An 18,440-nucleotide genomic window follows, 5' to 3' on the forward strand; every position below is an offset into this window, starting at 1 on the left:
TTTAATTTATCATTTTCATCGTTACATATGCATAAATATGTACAAAATAAAATTATTTACAAGGCAGTTTCGTACGGCTTATACTAAGGCAATAAAATAGGGCCTTATAAAGGCTTCGTTGTGATTCACCAGTAGTTAAGGGGGAGGGACTTTACTCCGTAGGAGTTGTAGTAAGGGGCGGCGTAACTGCGTACCCAGGGGGCTGAGGCGTACAGAGAGGGAGAGGCGACTACGCTTGGTGCAGCGTAAGTTTGGGCAGCTACAACTGATGGGGCAGATGCGTAATATGTAGGAGTGGCAATACGGGAAGCGTAGACTGGAGCAGAACCAGCGTAGACTGGGGACGAGGCAGCGTAGACTTGTGAAGAAGAAGCGTAGACTGGGGAAGATGAAGCATAGACCGCAGGAGCAGAAACAGTACGGGTAACAACTGGGTTGGATGCGGTGTAGATGGAAGGAGCGGCGTAAGTACGGGCAGCGTATACCGGGGCAGACGCAGCGTAGTAACCGGGAGCGGCGTAAGTGCGGGCAGCAACCACAGCTGGGGCAGATGCAACAACAGTAGGGGCAGATGCAACAACGGCTGGGGCAGATGCATAGACAGCTGGGGCAGAAGCAACAACAGGCGCGGCAACAGTACGAGCGGTGACAACTGCGGGAGCTACTGCGGCTACTGGAGCGGCAGCAACAACGGGGTCTTTACGCACAACCGCGTTGAATCCATTAACATCATCTGCAGCGTAGTCCACAGTGCGCTTGGTACCGTCAGCGTCCAACAGCGAGTATTGTCCTTTAACAACACCGCCGACGCGTGTTTCGACTTGGCTCTTGTAGTCACCAGTGTAGGGGTCTGCCACATCGTAAGCGAAGCTTGTGTAGTCGGTGTCTGCTGCTGCGACCTGGGCCACTGGCACCACTGAGCTGTGGGCCACGGCGACCAGAGCGGCGAGTACTACTACCAACTGAAACATCCATAATAATAGTTTGAACATAACGCTTTTTACTGGGGTTTTAAAACTCTTTAATTTACCCATATTATACTAAAAAGAAAAGTATCCTATGCCCGTTTCTATGATGCAGGCTACCTCAAAACCGCAAAACTTCACAAAGTTTATGCGATGCGTAGGTAACCACGGCTTAATTTTTAAATCCTTCGGAAACTTTATCTTTGTGCAAGAGTCTATTATGTCTATTTCCAGGGTGCAAGCTAAAAATGTGATAATCTATACTAATGTTATAAAGAAGAAAGATTTTTTTGTTAGTTTGTACCGAATAGGCTCTGAAAGTACTGGACAAAGTTCACCATTTTTTTGCCAAAAGAAAGTTAAACTATGTTATATACATATAAATATAAATATATATATATACTTAGGAGTAGAGTAGGAAATATAAATATATATATATATATATATATATATAAATATATATATATACTTAGGAGGAAGAAAATTGGAGGTCCTTAAGAAAATTGCAGTGAAAGTTTTTCCAATAAAATTAATTATTTGGGGTGCGCTAAGAAAACTATTGATGATCCATTATATTAATGTAGAACACAATTAAAGTACTCGTTATTTCCTGCAAAATAATCGGCAAGGAAATATATTTAAATATCATATTAAATCCGCAATTGAAGTCTAACGATAAGCGTTTTAAAATTTTACTAGATCGCCGGTAAAAACAAAAAAAACATCAGTATTCATTCAAATAGGAAGACAAAAAGAAAAAAATAATTACTTTTTGGTTTTAAGTACCGTATATGCGTTTCATTTTTTATTGATTTGTATAAAGATATATGAAATGAAATTGAAAAATTATTGGCAACAGCGATGTTCGATCACTGATAAATTATGAGAAGGCTATTGTAATATTTACTATATTACATCGATTTAATCTTAAAACTTATTAATATCTTTAAGATAAATGCGATAGAATAATGTTTCATTGATACTTGAATGAGCATTACATTGTTACGTACCCAATTAAGATTCTCATTGCGTCATTTTTTTTTTTAATTTGTAAGGCTAACTCGTTTAATGCCAAATATCGGTTGGAATATTAAGTGCTGTCTGTGAAATATAATAGACAAGCATGCAATTGAAGATCCTGTTTAAAAAGAAGACAAGTATAATAGGTTGATATGCTTGGATATATGCGGCATAAAAGGTATTTCTCTGGGTTCTCAAACATATCTATGCAAAAGAACCAATCTTTTCGCACTTCAAATATTATTCAATTCAATTGTATATGTAGAAGTGTCTTGATTTATTACGTTTTCAAAATCCACATTCAAAAATATTTATGCACTCAATACGAAAATCTAAGAGTAGTAGTAGTAGAGTAGAGAGTAGAGTAGTAAGCTAGCGTCAAATAATTAGTAGAACTTCAAAAAAAATTTACTGCAAATCCTTTTTGTCAAAAAACTCGTTGCAGTGGAAAACCCGGAGATTTAAATTTTATTATATCGTTTTTTTTATTTCTGTCTTAGTTTTTTATTAATATGTCAATTATATTAATGAAAAATTACGACTTTAATATAAAGATTGTCACTCCTAAAATCGTATTTAAAGACCTAATGTTATTATTTGACGTGATTTTTCGCCAATACAGCAAACGTTAATTAATAGTATCGATTACAATTATAATTGAAGGCTGCCTTAAATGAATTTTACAATAAAACTAAACAATTTCTTAACTCAAGAAATTAATTACTCTTTAAAACTTTGTCTAGTCCAGAACTCTTACAGCATTAGTTTTAAGTTAACCAATGTAAGTACCTATCACCACACACATACAGTAAAAAATATGTATGAACGATGCAAATGAGTCTATCGAATTATTTTAATATATAAGTTTTTTTTTAATTGAAAAACTTCTTCATCCAATGAAAGAAGATAGAAAGATATAAATACTAATAAGACACGATCACACTCTCTCACGAATAAAGCCTAGTCGTTGATCAAATGGAATCTAAAACACTATGTCACAACACTATAAAATATTCACCTTAGTTGCCATTGCTGCTTTGACAAGTGAATCTCGGGGAATGAGTACAGATCATAGGTACTGGGAGCTTTTATATGGATCGGATATACGCGGGCGGGCTTCACCGCATGATATTTAAAAACGCGTATGGTATACTGTGGATCCGGAAACGCAAGGCCGTTTGTTGGAAAGCACAAAGAAATGAGTCGAGACATGTCATTAACGGTAGCGCGTTATTCATTTATTCCTGTATGATTTTATAATTTTTAGAGTTCCGCAACATTCTGTAATATACCTTTAGTCGTGTTATGAGCAATATAAAATAAGACTTCTTTCACTCATAGTTCATGGGAAATTGTAGGCAAAAGACCACCTGCTGTAGAAAAACTTGGCTGAGATATGTATTCTAAAGTTCTGTACAGCTGTTACTAAAGTACACATAGCCATAATGTTTGCTAATGCAAGAAGAACGTTATCATAAGAGTGCCAAGCCTTTACAGTTTCTGATCGTCGATCATATAGAGCTTCATACAATAAAGGTAGCCTGTTGATTTTATATAAAATACTTGTTTTTAAAGACTATATCACAAAAAAATACTTTATAATTTAAAGAACCACCAATCCGCACTGGGCAAACTTGATGGTCTAAGGCCTAAACCTTATGAGAAGGCTCATTATGGGAGGAAACCCGTGCCCTGTAGTGGGGCGGTAATGGGTTGATATGATGAATTTAAAGAAAATACACATTTTGCCAACGTTTTACCTTTAATATATCTCAGATCAGGGTCAGCGGAAAATGAAGGTGTAAGAACCATGATACTGTATTTTAATTGCCAATAAGCAATTTTGTATAACATCTTCGTTGCATATACGCAGTACAACAACGAATATAATGTTGGTCTCACATGGTCCATAGTTCGACATTCTTTCAATCGGCATTCATTTGACGTCCGATTGGCGCAGTGGGCAGCGACCCTTCGATTCCCACAACTGGACAATGTTTGTGTGATGAACATGAATGTTTTTCAGTGTCTGGGTGTTTATCTTTATATTATAAGTATTTATGTATATTATTCATATAATTATTCATCAGTCATCTTAGTACCCATAACACAAGCTATGCTTACTTTGGGGCTAGATGGCGATGTGTGTATTGTCGTAGTATATTTATTTATTTATTTATATTCTAATAATAGCATTTTTACGCCTTGTATTTGTTTATATATAATCTATTATTATTATTATTATTATATAAAAGACTAAGCAGCTTTCGCTGATGCGTCTATATAATTTCTTGCGCTCTTTGTCTTTTTGATGTTTATCCAGTCTTAAACTGATTCAGTGATTCTGCAGTCAAGGCATTCCACATTTGTTTAACTCTTATATTGCTGATAAAGTCCTATGTTGTTATTTATTTGAAGCAATAATTATAATGTTGTGACATAGTACGGAATCCTTTGTATGCGTGTTCGAGTCGTACTTTACCAATTTTAATAGGTCATACAGCAATAATTATTATATTATTATACTCGACATATTATAGTTATCAACTATGATTGTTTGTAAACTGATCGATAAGTACACGCAATTATGTTTGGCATTCTCCATTCCCGTGTTTCGTAAAGGAACTAGGAATACATATTCCTTTTAATGATCAATTTAATGTGTACAATTTCAGTGTAAATCACGGTCATAGATAACTGCTGCTTACTTTATTTGTTGTTTCAAAGGATAAAGGGCATTGTTTATTGTGCGCAAATAATGAATATTAACTTTAAACGAATTATATATTAAAATTCAAATTCAAATTCATTTATTTCAAGTAGGCCTACTTTATAAGCACTTTTGAAACGTCAAGTATGCATTAGACAAGCGGACCCCAGCGCCATCTGTCGGGGTGATTTATGAATCTAAACCATCCAAGGTGCCACCCAAAGTGACCCACACGCACCCAAAGGCATACCAAAAAATTCATTCAAATCGGTCCAGCCGTTAAGGAGGAGTTCAGTGACATACACACGCACACAAGAATTATATATATAAAGATATTAGAGGAATGTGCAGCGTCCTAACAAACAAATGTCAGTTTTTGAATGCGCAAAATATTAATTTTAGTAGTTTGTGTAATAAAATAAATAAATAAAAAGTAAGTTTATAGTTTATTTTACGCCACAATAAAGTAACCCTGGGCCGCAATTTCACCTGGTGGTAAGTGATGATACAGTTCAAGCCTAAGCTGTTAGAGATTTCACAGTTATATTAAACCCATACCCTCTGTGTGGCATCGTATCGAAACGCTAAGTTGTTAGGCGGTACGACTATGAGATGGAGTGACTAGAAACTGACAAAGCTTCAAACCCCAAATAGAGTTTGCATGGTACATTGACAGTGTCATTAACATGCATAGCGCATGTTATCGCACGTGTACTTTATAAAAAACGCAAAATATATATATATTTGTAAGAGTGCTTAATGATATAAAATATTTTCCATACCACTGTCATTCTACATCGAGTTTAGCGCCCTTCCTTAGAAATTATCTTCATTCATCACTTCGAGTCGTGAAATAGCTGCCAACATGTCGTCAAACAAAAAAAGTCTCATTACAATATTTAAAAAAAAGCATCATGTACAAATATATATTAAAACAGCCACTATCTTTCCATTTTTGAGTTTTTATTACGATTTACCAACTAAGATACTATTGTGTGCCAAAAACAGCAGAACATGGCATCTACGGTTTATAAAAAGCTAATTTATTCTTCACAGACTAGAGGAAAACGGTAGACGGAACCGTAGTGAACATACCAGTTCCTAAAATGTGAAGTTGATGAATCTTTGAATAATTAATGAATATATGACGTCAGAAGAGCGATGTGTGCGAATGTATGTTTATTAGTTTATTTGGTTTTCCTACTTTCACGCACTAAGTAAGTAAAACAATCAACTTTTTTTGGTATTCAGTTAGTTGAAAGGACGGAGAGTAACATAGGCTACTTCTTAACACGTTACGTTTGATTAAAAAAAAACTGTTATAAACGCGTATGAAGAACGCTGGTAATAGCTCGTTTACATATAAATTCTATTATTTTACCTGTCTTATAATGTAAACAATCCTTTTTAGCTATAATTTTTATTGTAAAGTTTATTTTAAATTGTTAAGAAAATTTAAAAAAATACACTTCTATGAAGAAAATCTCTTTTTATTTAGTTTATTTTTATTTATTTTATCACACTTGTTTTTTCTATATTTCGAAAATATGCTTTAACCTAAAAAGTAATGAAAATATTGTTTACAGACATGTTACAAAAGTTTTAGTGTATTTAGATTTCGTCAATTGTCAGACAGGCCACGAGATATCAAAAAAATTAATCAACATTTAAAAATATTTTATTCATAGGCACTTATAAATCGTTCGAACATGTAATATGTTACTATCTACGAGTATGTTAGGCATTGATGATAACTACATTGGTTATTTTATTCATCTGCGTCTATTTAAACAACATTAACAATACACTAACTACAATTAATAACTTAAACAACATTATATAGATCTTATTACAAACAAATATATTTAATGACAAAATCTGAGAAAAAATTAAAAACACATGTACATGTATAGTGAAGGAATATGAACGCACTTCGTTCCTACCTATACTGAGTTACATAAATTATGGAACGTAAACAAAAGGTTTTTACATTTATCATTATTAGTCGCCACCTACCTGCATTCTAAATGGTAATGTGAATAAGTAACGATTTTGTAGCATTAATTGTGAATGTTAATATATTAATCTATTAGACTAACAAAGCAAAAATTTGTCAACGGCTGGGTGTACGGAAAAACCCTTTTGAGTTTATGCTCACACCTTTAAATTAAGACCTGTGATGTATATTATGTGTAATGAGTTAATAAAGAAATAAATAAATATTTAACGTCTGTTTTTTTCGCTTAGTTTATGATACTTCAAGCTTTCGCATTTTGTTACCACGTCACGTACGCACTGCGTGTAGGAGCAAATACTAAAGGATAAGATATTACAGTGTCCAATTGTTGTATCCACATAAAATACCATATGAGGAGTTTTTGCACGACGGTTTTTTAAGGTATACAAAAGAATATCTGCGAAGTGTTGCTCTGTTTATGGTCGATGGTTTTTCGCTTACCATCAGGTGGTCTATCAGATATTCACTATAAGAATAACAAGGGAGTCTTAGGGATAATATCCAAGTTCGTAAGACTTTGGTCTTCCTCCCGAGTTCAATCAACTTTTATGACGACCTTCATGGCGCAGTGGGATGGTTTCGATTCCCGGAAGGGCAATTTGGGAGTTCCTAATTTCTGAATTTTCTCTGTTCTAGAATGGTTCAAGGATTTTGCCAGTGCTAGTTACCACCCTACAAAGACAGGGCTTCATTCCATTTAACGTTCCGGTACGATGTCACGTGGAAACAGATTAGGGAATAAGCTTGTTAACTTGTAGTGGAATACATTTTTTTTTACTAATGTGCGTTTTCAGTAAATATATATCACATGCATAAATTATAGTTACCTATCCTAAACATTGCGAGAACATATTAAAAGCTCAACATAAAGTTTGGTATTATATCCAGCATTCTAATGTTTGGTATCTGATAATAATCTGCTTAATAAACTGTTTTTAATCCCTTTTTCTACTTATATTAAACGAGGTATGTGTGTCTGATTGTCTATAGTTATGATATACAAGTTAATGCTAACTGCACGTACTCATAATAATCCATGAAACTAGCCTACTAGGTGGTGGGAATGAAATTTGATTTTGCAAAGTATGGTAGGTACGTCAGATAATAAAGGCACGGTCAAACTGCGTTCACCATCACCATTATGAGGAAACCTTCGCGTTGGAAGAGGCTTTTAGTCCAGCGTTGGACTGTTAAAGGCTATTGATGGTGATGCGTATAAAACCTACTATTATATAACAGCACGTTCCACTTCTTGGCACGAGCCGTCTGCCTCGGCGGAACGGACGGGAAAAGGACGGGAGGAAAAGCGGAAGTTCCTTGTAACTGGATAGGACTTTGAGTGTACAAATGTAGTCTTTTTTTTTAACGATAGGCCAGCGCTTGACGACAATCATGCCCGTTAGAAAGCAATGATGAGATCTAGGTTGGAGCACGCTTGCCTAGAAAAAGCCTATTCACTCATGCCTTTAAGTTACTCAAGTTATACGTGTCAGGTAACACAGTTGCCGTTAGGGCATTATCCCAGGGGTACGTATCAGAAACTTAAATAAAAAAACGTTTCGTGCGTGTTTATGGAAAATCAAAAACATAAGGATGCCAATGCTCGCGGCGTTTTGCTGTTCTGTGGTAGAACGGGGACGGAGAGACAAACTTCCTTCTATTGGTAGTAGTAGAACAGATTATGCTGTTGTCCGCTCTGCATTATATTATCTTAGTCGCCTCGTACGACACTCACGGGAAGAAGAGTGGTGGTGACAACTTTACCGTCACCATGCGATCTAGCTAGGTACGTACATAATAGGAACAGTTTCGCAGCCCAAAACTAGTGCGCTATAAAAAGTAATTTGCAATATTGTTGCATGCCTCAGCAACCTTTATGCTATCTCTCTATGCGCCATTATAAAATAATAAGCCGATGAATAATCATAAGAATTACTTGTTTAGGAAAACCAGTGCAAGGCCGTCAAGTTATCAACGCATTCATGTAATACGTTACTTTGTAGCTAGCGGAAATATGTGCCTTTAATAATTTTATCAGACTAGTCTTCCGGGACATTTTTTTATGGGATAACTCGATACCATTCTTGATTTTTTCCCTTTCAGGTTTTTGGTGTTTATATTTTTATCTTTTAATTATCATATTTACTGGAAGTGCTTTAAAAGTAAGCATTCTGTTCATAAATTAATTTCGTATTCATAAATGCGAGTGTGTTTATATTAAATAAATAAATATACTACGACAATACACACATCGCTATCTAGCCCCAAAGTAAGCATAGCTTGTGTTATGGGTACTAAGATGACTGATGAATAATTATATGAATAATATACATAAATACTTATAATACATAGATAAACACCCAGACATTGAAAAACATTCATGTTCATCACACAAACATTGTCCAGTTGTGGGAATCGAACCCACGGCCTTTGCTCAGAGAGCAGGGTCGCTGCCCACTGCGCCAATCGGCCGTCGATTATTGTTTGCTTGCTACCTATATTTCTCTTAACCACGGCACTGATCATGGTGAAATTTGGTACTTTATATAGGTATGGTTTGTATCCTTAAGATCTATACGAGAGACATTTTATTCCGAATAAGCACAAGGGGAGAAAAACCTATACACAGCTTCACAGCTAATCCGATTTTAGATAAAACTTTACAGAGAAATACCATACCTCCTGGTGACAGATATAGTATAGTTTAACCTTATAACTAACGGCTCCCGTGGAGTTTTTCAAAATCGAAAAAGCTCGCATAAATAAGCGCTCGATAGCTAGTTTATCTATAAAGCAAAATTATACTAATAGTACATTATGAAACTAGTGTGCTATGTTGAACGGGACATTCGAAGCGAAACACGCGAGAGCCGCAGGCGACTGCGCTGGGGAGCTGCGAGTGTAATGAACCAATGCACACGCGTGTCACTCGATGTTTTCCAGTTCTATATATATATATACAAGATCTGCCATAAAAAGCTCTACTGCTACTACAAAATATGTATATATATATATAATATGTATGTATATATATATGTATATATATATATACATATTTTGTAGTAGTAGTAGAGCTTTTTATGGTAGATCTTGTCCGGGGAAGTAGGTACTACCGCCATGTTTATTGGCTTGTGTTTTTTACGTAACATCGTCAATTCACTCAATATTAACTTTAAAAAATAAACCAGACTTCCAGATATTATTTCCACAGAGTGAGGTACCTACGGTTAGGCTTCTAGGTCTCTCTCTCTCTTTGTTGTCTCCATAGTTAACGTCACCTTGTTGTAGTTTTGTAGTATGTAAGTGACCAGCAAAGCGATTAAGCGTTCCAATACAATGACGTTTAAAAGAAAATTATTATAAATATGTGCCATTACTTTTCAGGATGTCCTGTTGTTATACCTTACGAGTACTCTGCGTCATAGCGTCCTATTATCAAACGAACTCGTTGTCAAGCATAAACTAGTTAACAATAAATTAATAAAACATAAGTCTCCTTCTAAGCTAAATACAGGTAACAGACAGACGCTTAGTAACACCAACTATACTATACCTTTTTTTTCTTGTTTTGTAATGTAAACAATCTCTTCATTACTTTTTAGTGGAAAGTATGCTTAATTTTTTTTTTTTTTTCTCAACAAATTAGCCCCTGACTGCAATCTCAACAGGTGGTATGTGATGATGCAGTCTAAGGTGGTAGCTGGCTAACCTGTTAGGGAGTATAGTAGTCATACCCCTAATAGGTTTCTACGCGACATCGCACCAGAACACTAAATCGCTTGGCACGTCTTAACAGAAATTATGCAAATTCATTAAAATTATTCGAAACATTTAAAATAAAAAGAGGATTGCTGTATGAATGTATGTTCTTATAATATTAAAACATAGTTTATATAGGAATATATCATAAAAAGAAAGAGAAAACAGGTGTACTACCTGTTTCACCCGCGTTGACTATACCTACTGTTTCACCTAACGAAGTCTGCACGGGTATTTTACAAAGTCCTCTCTGTTATGGCATTTTTATATAAATTTTAATCTTCGTTCCAATTACATGCTGCAAGAGCAAAAATTACCATAAAATTGTCCAGTCAGTAAAATGAGTATTTTTCAGTCAAATTTGTATGGTTTATCAAAGTTTGATGCTCGACCCTCCATATAAAATGAAAGATTTTACGCTAACGCGGATGTCACGTTAGTTAACATGAAAACTCACAATAAAGCATTTGTTTTGCTTCTGTGGCTACGCTGCGGTAACACGCTTTTACGAATTATTAACAATTTTGAATTAAGAACGTACGCGCTATATCTGTTTCGTTTGACAACAGCACAAGCGTTTTGTCTAACAAGAACTGGTTTGATGTTTACACCTAGTTTTGCTCTGCATTTGCACTTCAAGGTGATCAAGAGAAATTATGCTCCTTGTTTACATTTTATGTAGCTGTTTCACTGCAAGTTGCGTCAGATTTTGGTACGACCTTTAATGTTCCTACTTAAAGATAGTTGGATACGAAGCTGCGCGGAGCGTATCTTATGCACGTGTGAATTCTACATTGCTGATGAAATTAGTTCCGAAACTAACTAAGAATTTATGGGCGTGATGAAGGAAAGTTATTTGGCAGCTTTTGTGAATTATTGCGAAGGTTATTGACGGTATATAATATGTTATATCATATTGTGTTGCTTTGCTCTATTATAAGGTTGTAGCTATACAGCTTATTTCTTATTTTTAATATTTTAACTTCTAAGATAAGAGCCTACTCGCCATCAAACTGGCTGTCCAGTTCGGCGAGAAATTAAATATAAGGACACTTGTGCATCTAAATTTAAAAATAAAATAAATAAACTGATATGTAATAAATTAAACTTTTAAATTTGTATTACTTTTAGCAGTATTCACATAATTGCATTTTTGCTTTTAGCGCGTTGTAAAAATCGAATGAGAGTAACCTTTCCAAATGCGATAAAAGTGAAGTTTATCTTCTATAATTATAATATTATAATGATTATATAATTGAATTAAAGTGTCTATTTGAATTTTTTTTTTTTGAATCGTTATAAGTCATTTATAGCAAATCAAGTGTAACTTTTTAAGTACTTACATGAGACACGAGTGTTAATTTTTTATATTAGATCCTTACATATGAAATTGGCATTTTGTAAGCAATAAGGCATTTTTATATTAATTTTTATCTCCGTTCCAATGACATGCTGCAAAGGCAAAAATTACCATGTGATTGTCTTGTTAGTAAAATGAATATTTTTCATAAATGAAATTGGAGGTTAGAAGGCAGTTTTGTTTCTAAAAAAAATGTTTTGTAAGGGAGGAACCCTTTTTTTAGACGTAAAGGGGATTTTTTGTAATATAATATTATTTAATCAGAGTATGTACCATTGCTCTCTATACATTTTTCCCATCTCGTTTGTCGTTCATTGATCCCTTTACTAAAAAACCATTCGGAGGGGAATCAATGGAATCTTTGAAGACGCTTTGGACTGCCCCATCGGAGTTAATTTCTTTCCATTGAATATATTACCTAATCTTTCTTAACAAGAAACCCATAGTCAAGCAAACACATTTTTACTTTGTTAATGTTTTTTTAAATAACTAACCTTTACGAAAAATCTTCTTAACTGAGCTTTAGAAAAATTTTAATATTTAAAAAAATACCATCATTAATTGCTGTACCGTTGGAGTTTGATTTTTTGTTTAGGTAATGTTTTCATTTGAAGTGGTGTGGTTTGAAGTTTGACTTCAATTTCGGGGGGGCCGAGTTCGAATACCAGTATGCACGTCTATTTTTACTAAGTTATGTGCGTGTTAAGCAATTTAAACGTCACTTGCATCAATGTTGAAGGAAAACATGTTGAGGAGACCTGCATGTCTGAGAGTTCTCCATAATGTTCTTAAAGGCCACAAATCCGCACTGGGCTATCGTGGTGGACTACGGGTGCAACCCTTTTCATTGTGGTGGGAGACCAGTGCACTGTAGTAGGCCGGTAATAGGTTTGATATGATTGTTTCCATTTTATCTTTTCATATAATCTTTTCTTCATCTTCAATTATTAATTAGGTATAATGTTTTCTTGTCTCTTAGTTAAAACCATTGAAACATAAGTATTAGATATACTTGAGCTTCAACATTAGAGACAGGTCGTTAACAATAAATTGTAACTGTGTCCTTCTGTCCCAAGATCAAGAGTTAAATGAACTAAATTGTCACTGTCGTTATGACTCAGCTCGTTTAAATATTTACGAAGGCTAAAGTTTTTGTTTGGATATAATCTGTCTGAGTTTTAAACTCACCATCAGTATTTTTGTTTTGAATGCCCTAACTGAGACTTGTTGAATTTGTTTGAAACGATTCCTTTTTACTGAAGAGTTTGTTTAGTATTTATAGAACTATTATTTAATTCTACTATTAAAAAAAATGAAAAAACTGCGAAGATTCTACATATAGCCATTGGTATAGATTTTGTGATGGAATTTCGAAACACATGTTCAAGTTTATTTTGAATTCAGACTTAAAAGTATTGATGGTTGACATATTTTTTTAGTATAACACCATTATGTTTATGGAACCGAAAATTCAAACTGTCGACTGTCGATAACGGTAAGAGACTGAAATCTCAGTTCCAAAAAGTATTCTTTTTATTTTTTTGTATTAAATAAATAAATATACTACGACAATACGCACATCGCCATCTTGCCCCAAAGTAAGCGTAGCTTGATTTATGGGTACTAAGATGCCTGATGAATATTTTTATGAATAATATACATATATACTTAGAAAATACATATAAACACCCAGACACTGAAAAACATTCATGTTCATGACACAAACATTTTCCAGTAGTGGGAATCGAACCCACGGCCTTGGACGCAGAAAGCAGGGTCGCTGCAAACTGCGCCAATCGGCCGTCAAATTGTGTTTCTATAACGCATTGTTTTTGAATAATAAATATTTATAGACCTAATTCAAACTTCATTGACTTGTGCCACTTTTATGCTGCAAGTCTCTAATGTTAAGCATTTACTTACCAATCCATTATTTAATAAATCATGATTATTGACGTTTGGGTATGGCGAGCAAGGTCAAATCGGTTATGATTGAGCTTTTGTAAGACGATTAAAATGGTATAACAGGAAGTATGGACTGCGATGTTTTTTGTTCATTAGTCTTTTCTCGATTTGCATGATAAAATTATTACGTAACTGAATAATCCAAATCATTGTTATGCGAAAATATGTCTGTACGTTTCTTACCTATGTTCAGCACAAGAACTGCACTGATCTAGATGAAATTTCGTATGCGTACTTTTTTTGCGAGAACGGCACCAGGGTAACGTTACCAGCAGGGCTAGCCCGGGCAGGAGACACAAATTATATCCCCCGATTATATCCCCTGTCAAGAGATATAATAAACGTGTCCACCTGTTAAATAACGGGAACATGCAATAAATTCAAAAAAATTCAAATTCATTTATTTCAAGTAGGCCCACTTTATAAGCACTTTTGAAACGTCAAGTATGTATATTTCTAGTGACTCTACCACCGGTTCGGAAAGCAGATTCTACCGAGAAGAGCCGGCAAGAAACTCACTTTTCCAACATCAACATTTACTATCATTTTTCTATCTTGCGGGAGATGAGAGCGAGGCTGGCTGCTTCCAATCTACCTTGTCATTGAGGAATTCATCAAATGTAACCTTGCTGTACATGATGCGTTTTTACACATTTTTTAAATGTATGCATTGGTAGGTCAAGAATTTCCTTAGGAATCATGTTGTAAAAGCGTATACTCAACCCCACAAAGGAGATCTGCAACCTTCGCAGACGATATGCAGATATCACTAATTTACGTCCGTTTATAATAGGAGTAGTGTACCCCCCAGTTATTATTATACCTATATTATTTGGATATAATTTCCACTTGAGTGCACGTGCACTAAGAGTTAAAGCTGTGGGAGAAGATTAATTTTTAACCTGTCCCCGGGGATAAAATTGTCTCCTGTCCATGCTAGCTAAGCAGAGGATTTAAAAAAAATGTGTCACCTATGCACGGCTGTACAGTTAAACTGATCTTGGCGAAATGTTGCATAAATATAGCTTTCATAAAGATGAAACAAAACGCATTCTTGTATGTATGTATGTATGTATGTATGTAAACGAATTTTATTTGTCTCAGGAAAATAAACGTTTCTCCTGAGATAATTAAAAACACTTAAAACACACTGACGTAGTCGCAGGTGTTTGAAAACTACGAGTATTATAAGTCTTAAAATCTTTTTCGAAAGTTTTTCTTTGCTGCATCATAGAAGTTGTGTGTGTAATAAAGTACTTACACCAACAAACAAATAAGTATTAAAGCATTACAAAATTTTAGTTAGCTGAATATTATTGCGCAATGTGGATTTATATCCTGGCGTTTTTGTTAATCGAATATATGAGTATCGTGAGTTGAAGCGGTGATAACGGCTCGGAGGAGCAAAGGGTCGGAGCTCGACTTCACTTTCGGGGGGCCGAGTTCCAATCCCAGCAGGCACCTCTAACTTTTCTAAGTTATGCGCATATCAAGATATTAAAATATCACTTGCTTAAACGGTGAAGGAAAACACCTGCATGCCTGAGAGTTCTCGATAATGTTCTCAAAGGTGTGTGGCGTCAACCAATACGCACTGGGCCAGCGCGCAACGACCTTAACCCCTTCTCATTGTGGGAGGAGACCCGTGCCCTGTAGTGGACCGGTATTTGGTTGATATGATGGGTTGAAGGAGTGAAAGTGCCAAGGTATTCGTTACAGTCTAAGATGATATCGTAATGTGAGGCAAAAATTAATCAAAACAAAATATGCTATTTAAAGGAATGAAATTAACATCGAAGGGTAGTTTCAATTGAAATAGAGTTCGAAATAAAAGAAAATATTTTAAACTAAAAATAGTTTATTTACTGTTGGTTTTACGAGTATTTTAAATATTTACACATGTAAAGGTATGCCTCTTCGTTGCATTGAGGTTCTTTGGATCTGTGAAAGATTTGACTCCCTCAAATTAAATATTGCCTATTTTGTTACTAGAATCGCAGTTGAGGTGGACTTATCCACGGTTTACCAGGCAAGACGACCAGCGTAGCCGAGACCGTGGGCACCGTAGCCGGCGGCGAGGGGAGCGGCGGCGTATGAGTTGTAAGCCAAAGGAGAAGCTCCGTAAGCGAGGGGAGCGGCGGCTCCGTAGTTGAGAGCAGCTCCGTAAGCGATGGGAGATGCAGCGATGCCTGCTCCGTAGCCAAGGGGAGAAGCGGCAATTCCTGCTCCGTAGGCCAGGGGAGAGGCGGCGATTCCAGCAGAATAGGCCAGGGGAGCGGCAGCAACTCCAGCAGAGTACGCAACAGGGGCGGCTACGTAAGCGGGAGCGGCGTGGGCGACGACAGCTGGGTCCTTGCGTACGACGGCGTTGAAACCGTTGTGTGCGTCGGCGGCGTAGTCAACAGTGCGGCGGGTACCGTCGGACTCCAACAGCGAGTACTGTCCGACCACGTTGCTTCCGACACGGGTCTCTTGCTGGCTCTTCACATCGCCGGTGTGGGGGTCTGACACTCCATAGGAGAAGCTGCTGTAACCGCCGCTGGCGTTGGCTACCGCGACCAATAAAGCGAAGACTGCGACCTAATAGGAGAAAATTTACATTCGAATTAAAAGAGCATGGCAGAGGATAATCCTAAGTATTTTAATTGGAGTATGGAGTATGGAGTAGTAAAAGAGGTTTTTGTGACAAAGCTTGTCCCAAGAAGTACTACCGTCTTGCTTTGTCTGAAACAAAGCAGGCGTGGGCCGGTGTAATTACAGGCACGTGGTTTCACACCTAAGCCTTGGGTTAATTAATACATACAAAAAAAAACTACGCTTCCAGAGAAGTACTTTTAAAAGTTTTTTTATAAAGAATTCTACCGATGCTTAGCAAATTTAAAAACGTAAAATAACTAATATTAATCTTGCTTTTCCAACAAAGCGTAAAATAACTAATAAGCTTTGGTTTGGTGTACGACTACAGTCCACCATTTGGGATTTAACTGGATTGAACCCTAGACCGATGACTTCTCATCGGTTAAAGTTAATGAGACTAATAAATAAAGGTTTATTTTTTGTTAAAGATCCAACTAGCGTTCACTATACCTAGTAGTAGTTAGTAATGTACTCTATCTACTTAATAACAGTTAACCTTGACTATGGTTAAATATTATTAAAGTATGTTTTTAATTAAACCTACCTTTGAGAACATGGTGCTTTGTTTGCTGTCTGTATAACAACTGATGATTGGTGAACAATGTAAGCCTATATATAGTGCTTTATTATTAAAGATATGCGCGCGCATAACGTAATCAGATTCGTTGCAGGAACTTGTGAAAGACTTCTGAATGTCGACCTACGATATATTCACAAGGAAAATACATTCTTTTTTTTTATTGCACATATATCCTATAATAGTTAAATTATATTAATAGCTACAATTAATCTAATAGTGAAGGTTATTTCAATGGGCTTGTTTTGGTATCTTTTGATACGGTTATTGATTGGTCGATAAACAATGAGTTTTCTTGCGTGGCAATGCGAATACTTGTCTTAATCAATATTGTGTCGAAACTAAGATAATTAAGGGGTGGTGTGACCTAGTTACCGCAGCACCAATCAGTCAATTATCGAGTGACCAAATTTGGAGGGCCCTATTATTTAATTTATAGACCACAGAATGCCCCAGTGTGTCTTAGGTCGCATTATACTAACTCAGCGGAGAGTTAGTATAATGCGACCTAAAACACACACACTTTCGTTCAAAGTAACTATTCACACTTTTTATTTATATTATGTTTATGTATTATCAAGTAACTTTTTAGAAACTTACATTTATTGTAAGAATGGCGAGTTTGCATGAATACATATATATATATATATATCTCCTACAACAAATACTTTCGAAAAATTAATAAAAATATATTTTAAACCAATATAATATTAATAGAAAAATTTAAAATAAGATTAACCAAAAAATAACAGATCACTAACTTATTCATTTAGAACTTCTTTATCCAAAAATTGTTGTTTTTGCACTGTTGGCCAAAAAATGTCTTGATTTAAAGGAACCTATTTTATGGAGCTATTGTAGAAAACGGGAACCAGAACGGCATTCCAGATGTATGCGGATCTTTATGGCGAAGAATGTTTGGATGCCTCGCACAGTTGGTAGAACGGGCTCATAGTCCAACGGGACTAAATCCAATAGTTTCTGAGAATACTCTCCGAAATCCTCTCGGTATTGGCTTTCGCCTTGGCTCTGATGGTCTAGTACTTCCATCTTCCAAAGCATCAAACTTATACTTGGACAGAGTAGCCTTATGGGGAAATGGCTGCAGTACTCCAACCACGAAAGGACTTGAGCTTTGCCTTTTCTGTGTGCATTGCCTCTATTTTTTGGCAATTTCTTTAAGGTCTGTGATTATATAATTATTACCTAGGATTCGGTACGAACTACATACAATTTTATCTCGACCTGGGATCCAACCCAGGACTTAGTGATATCTTCTGAAGTCTAGAACTTAGTGTCGTTGTTCTAGAATGAATGTAAACTAACAAGTCAGTTGAACTACGTTGCTCTAATGCGTCAGCATCATCATATCAACCCTTTACCGGCCCATTACGGGGCTCGGATCTCCACTCACATTGATAAGAGGTTAA

General features: G+C 35.7%; 2 protein-coding genes across 2 annotated transcripts; both read right to left on the minus strand.

Annotated features, from left to right (window-relative positions):
• Positions 1-2: 2 nt before the first annotated feature.
• LOC120637431 (cuticle protein 19.8-like) lies at positions 3-3,059 on the minus strand. Its single transcript, XM_039909273.1, has 2 exons — positions 3,004-3,059; positions 3-962 (listed from the first exon to the last, which is right to left on the minus strand). The coding sequence occupies exons 1-2, from the start codon at positions 3,013-3,015 to the stop codon at positions 126-128; spliced, it is 849 nt and encodes a 282-aa protein (XP_039765207.1). The 5' UTR covers positions 3,016-3,059; the 3' UTR covers positions 3-125.
• Positions 3,060-15,717: 12,658 nt separating this feature from the next.
• LOC120637139 (larval/pupal rigid cuticle protein 66-like) lies at positions 15,718-16,999 on the minus strand. The gene is made up of 2 exons (XM_039908802.1): positions 16,978-16,999; positions 15,718-16,376 (listed from the first exon to the last, which is right to left on the minus strand). Exons 1-2 carry the CDS (start codon positions 16,987-16,989, stop codon positions 15,819-15,821), a joined length of 570 nt encoding a protein of 189 aa, XP_039764736.1. The 5' UTR covers positions 16,990-16,999; the 3' UTR covers positions 15,718-15,818.
• Between the last annotated feature and the right edge of the window lie 1,441 nt (positions 17,000-18,440).

The sequence above is a fragment of the Pararge aegeria genome, chromosome 3 (assembly GCF_905163445.1).
Source record: "Pararge aegeria chromosome 3, ilParAegt1.1, whole genome shotgun sequence".
Classification (NCBI taxonomy): domain Eukaryota; kingdom Metazoa; phylum Arthropoda; class Insecta; order Lepidoptera; family Nymphalidae; genus Pararge; species Pararge aegeria.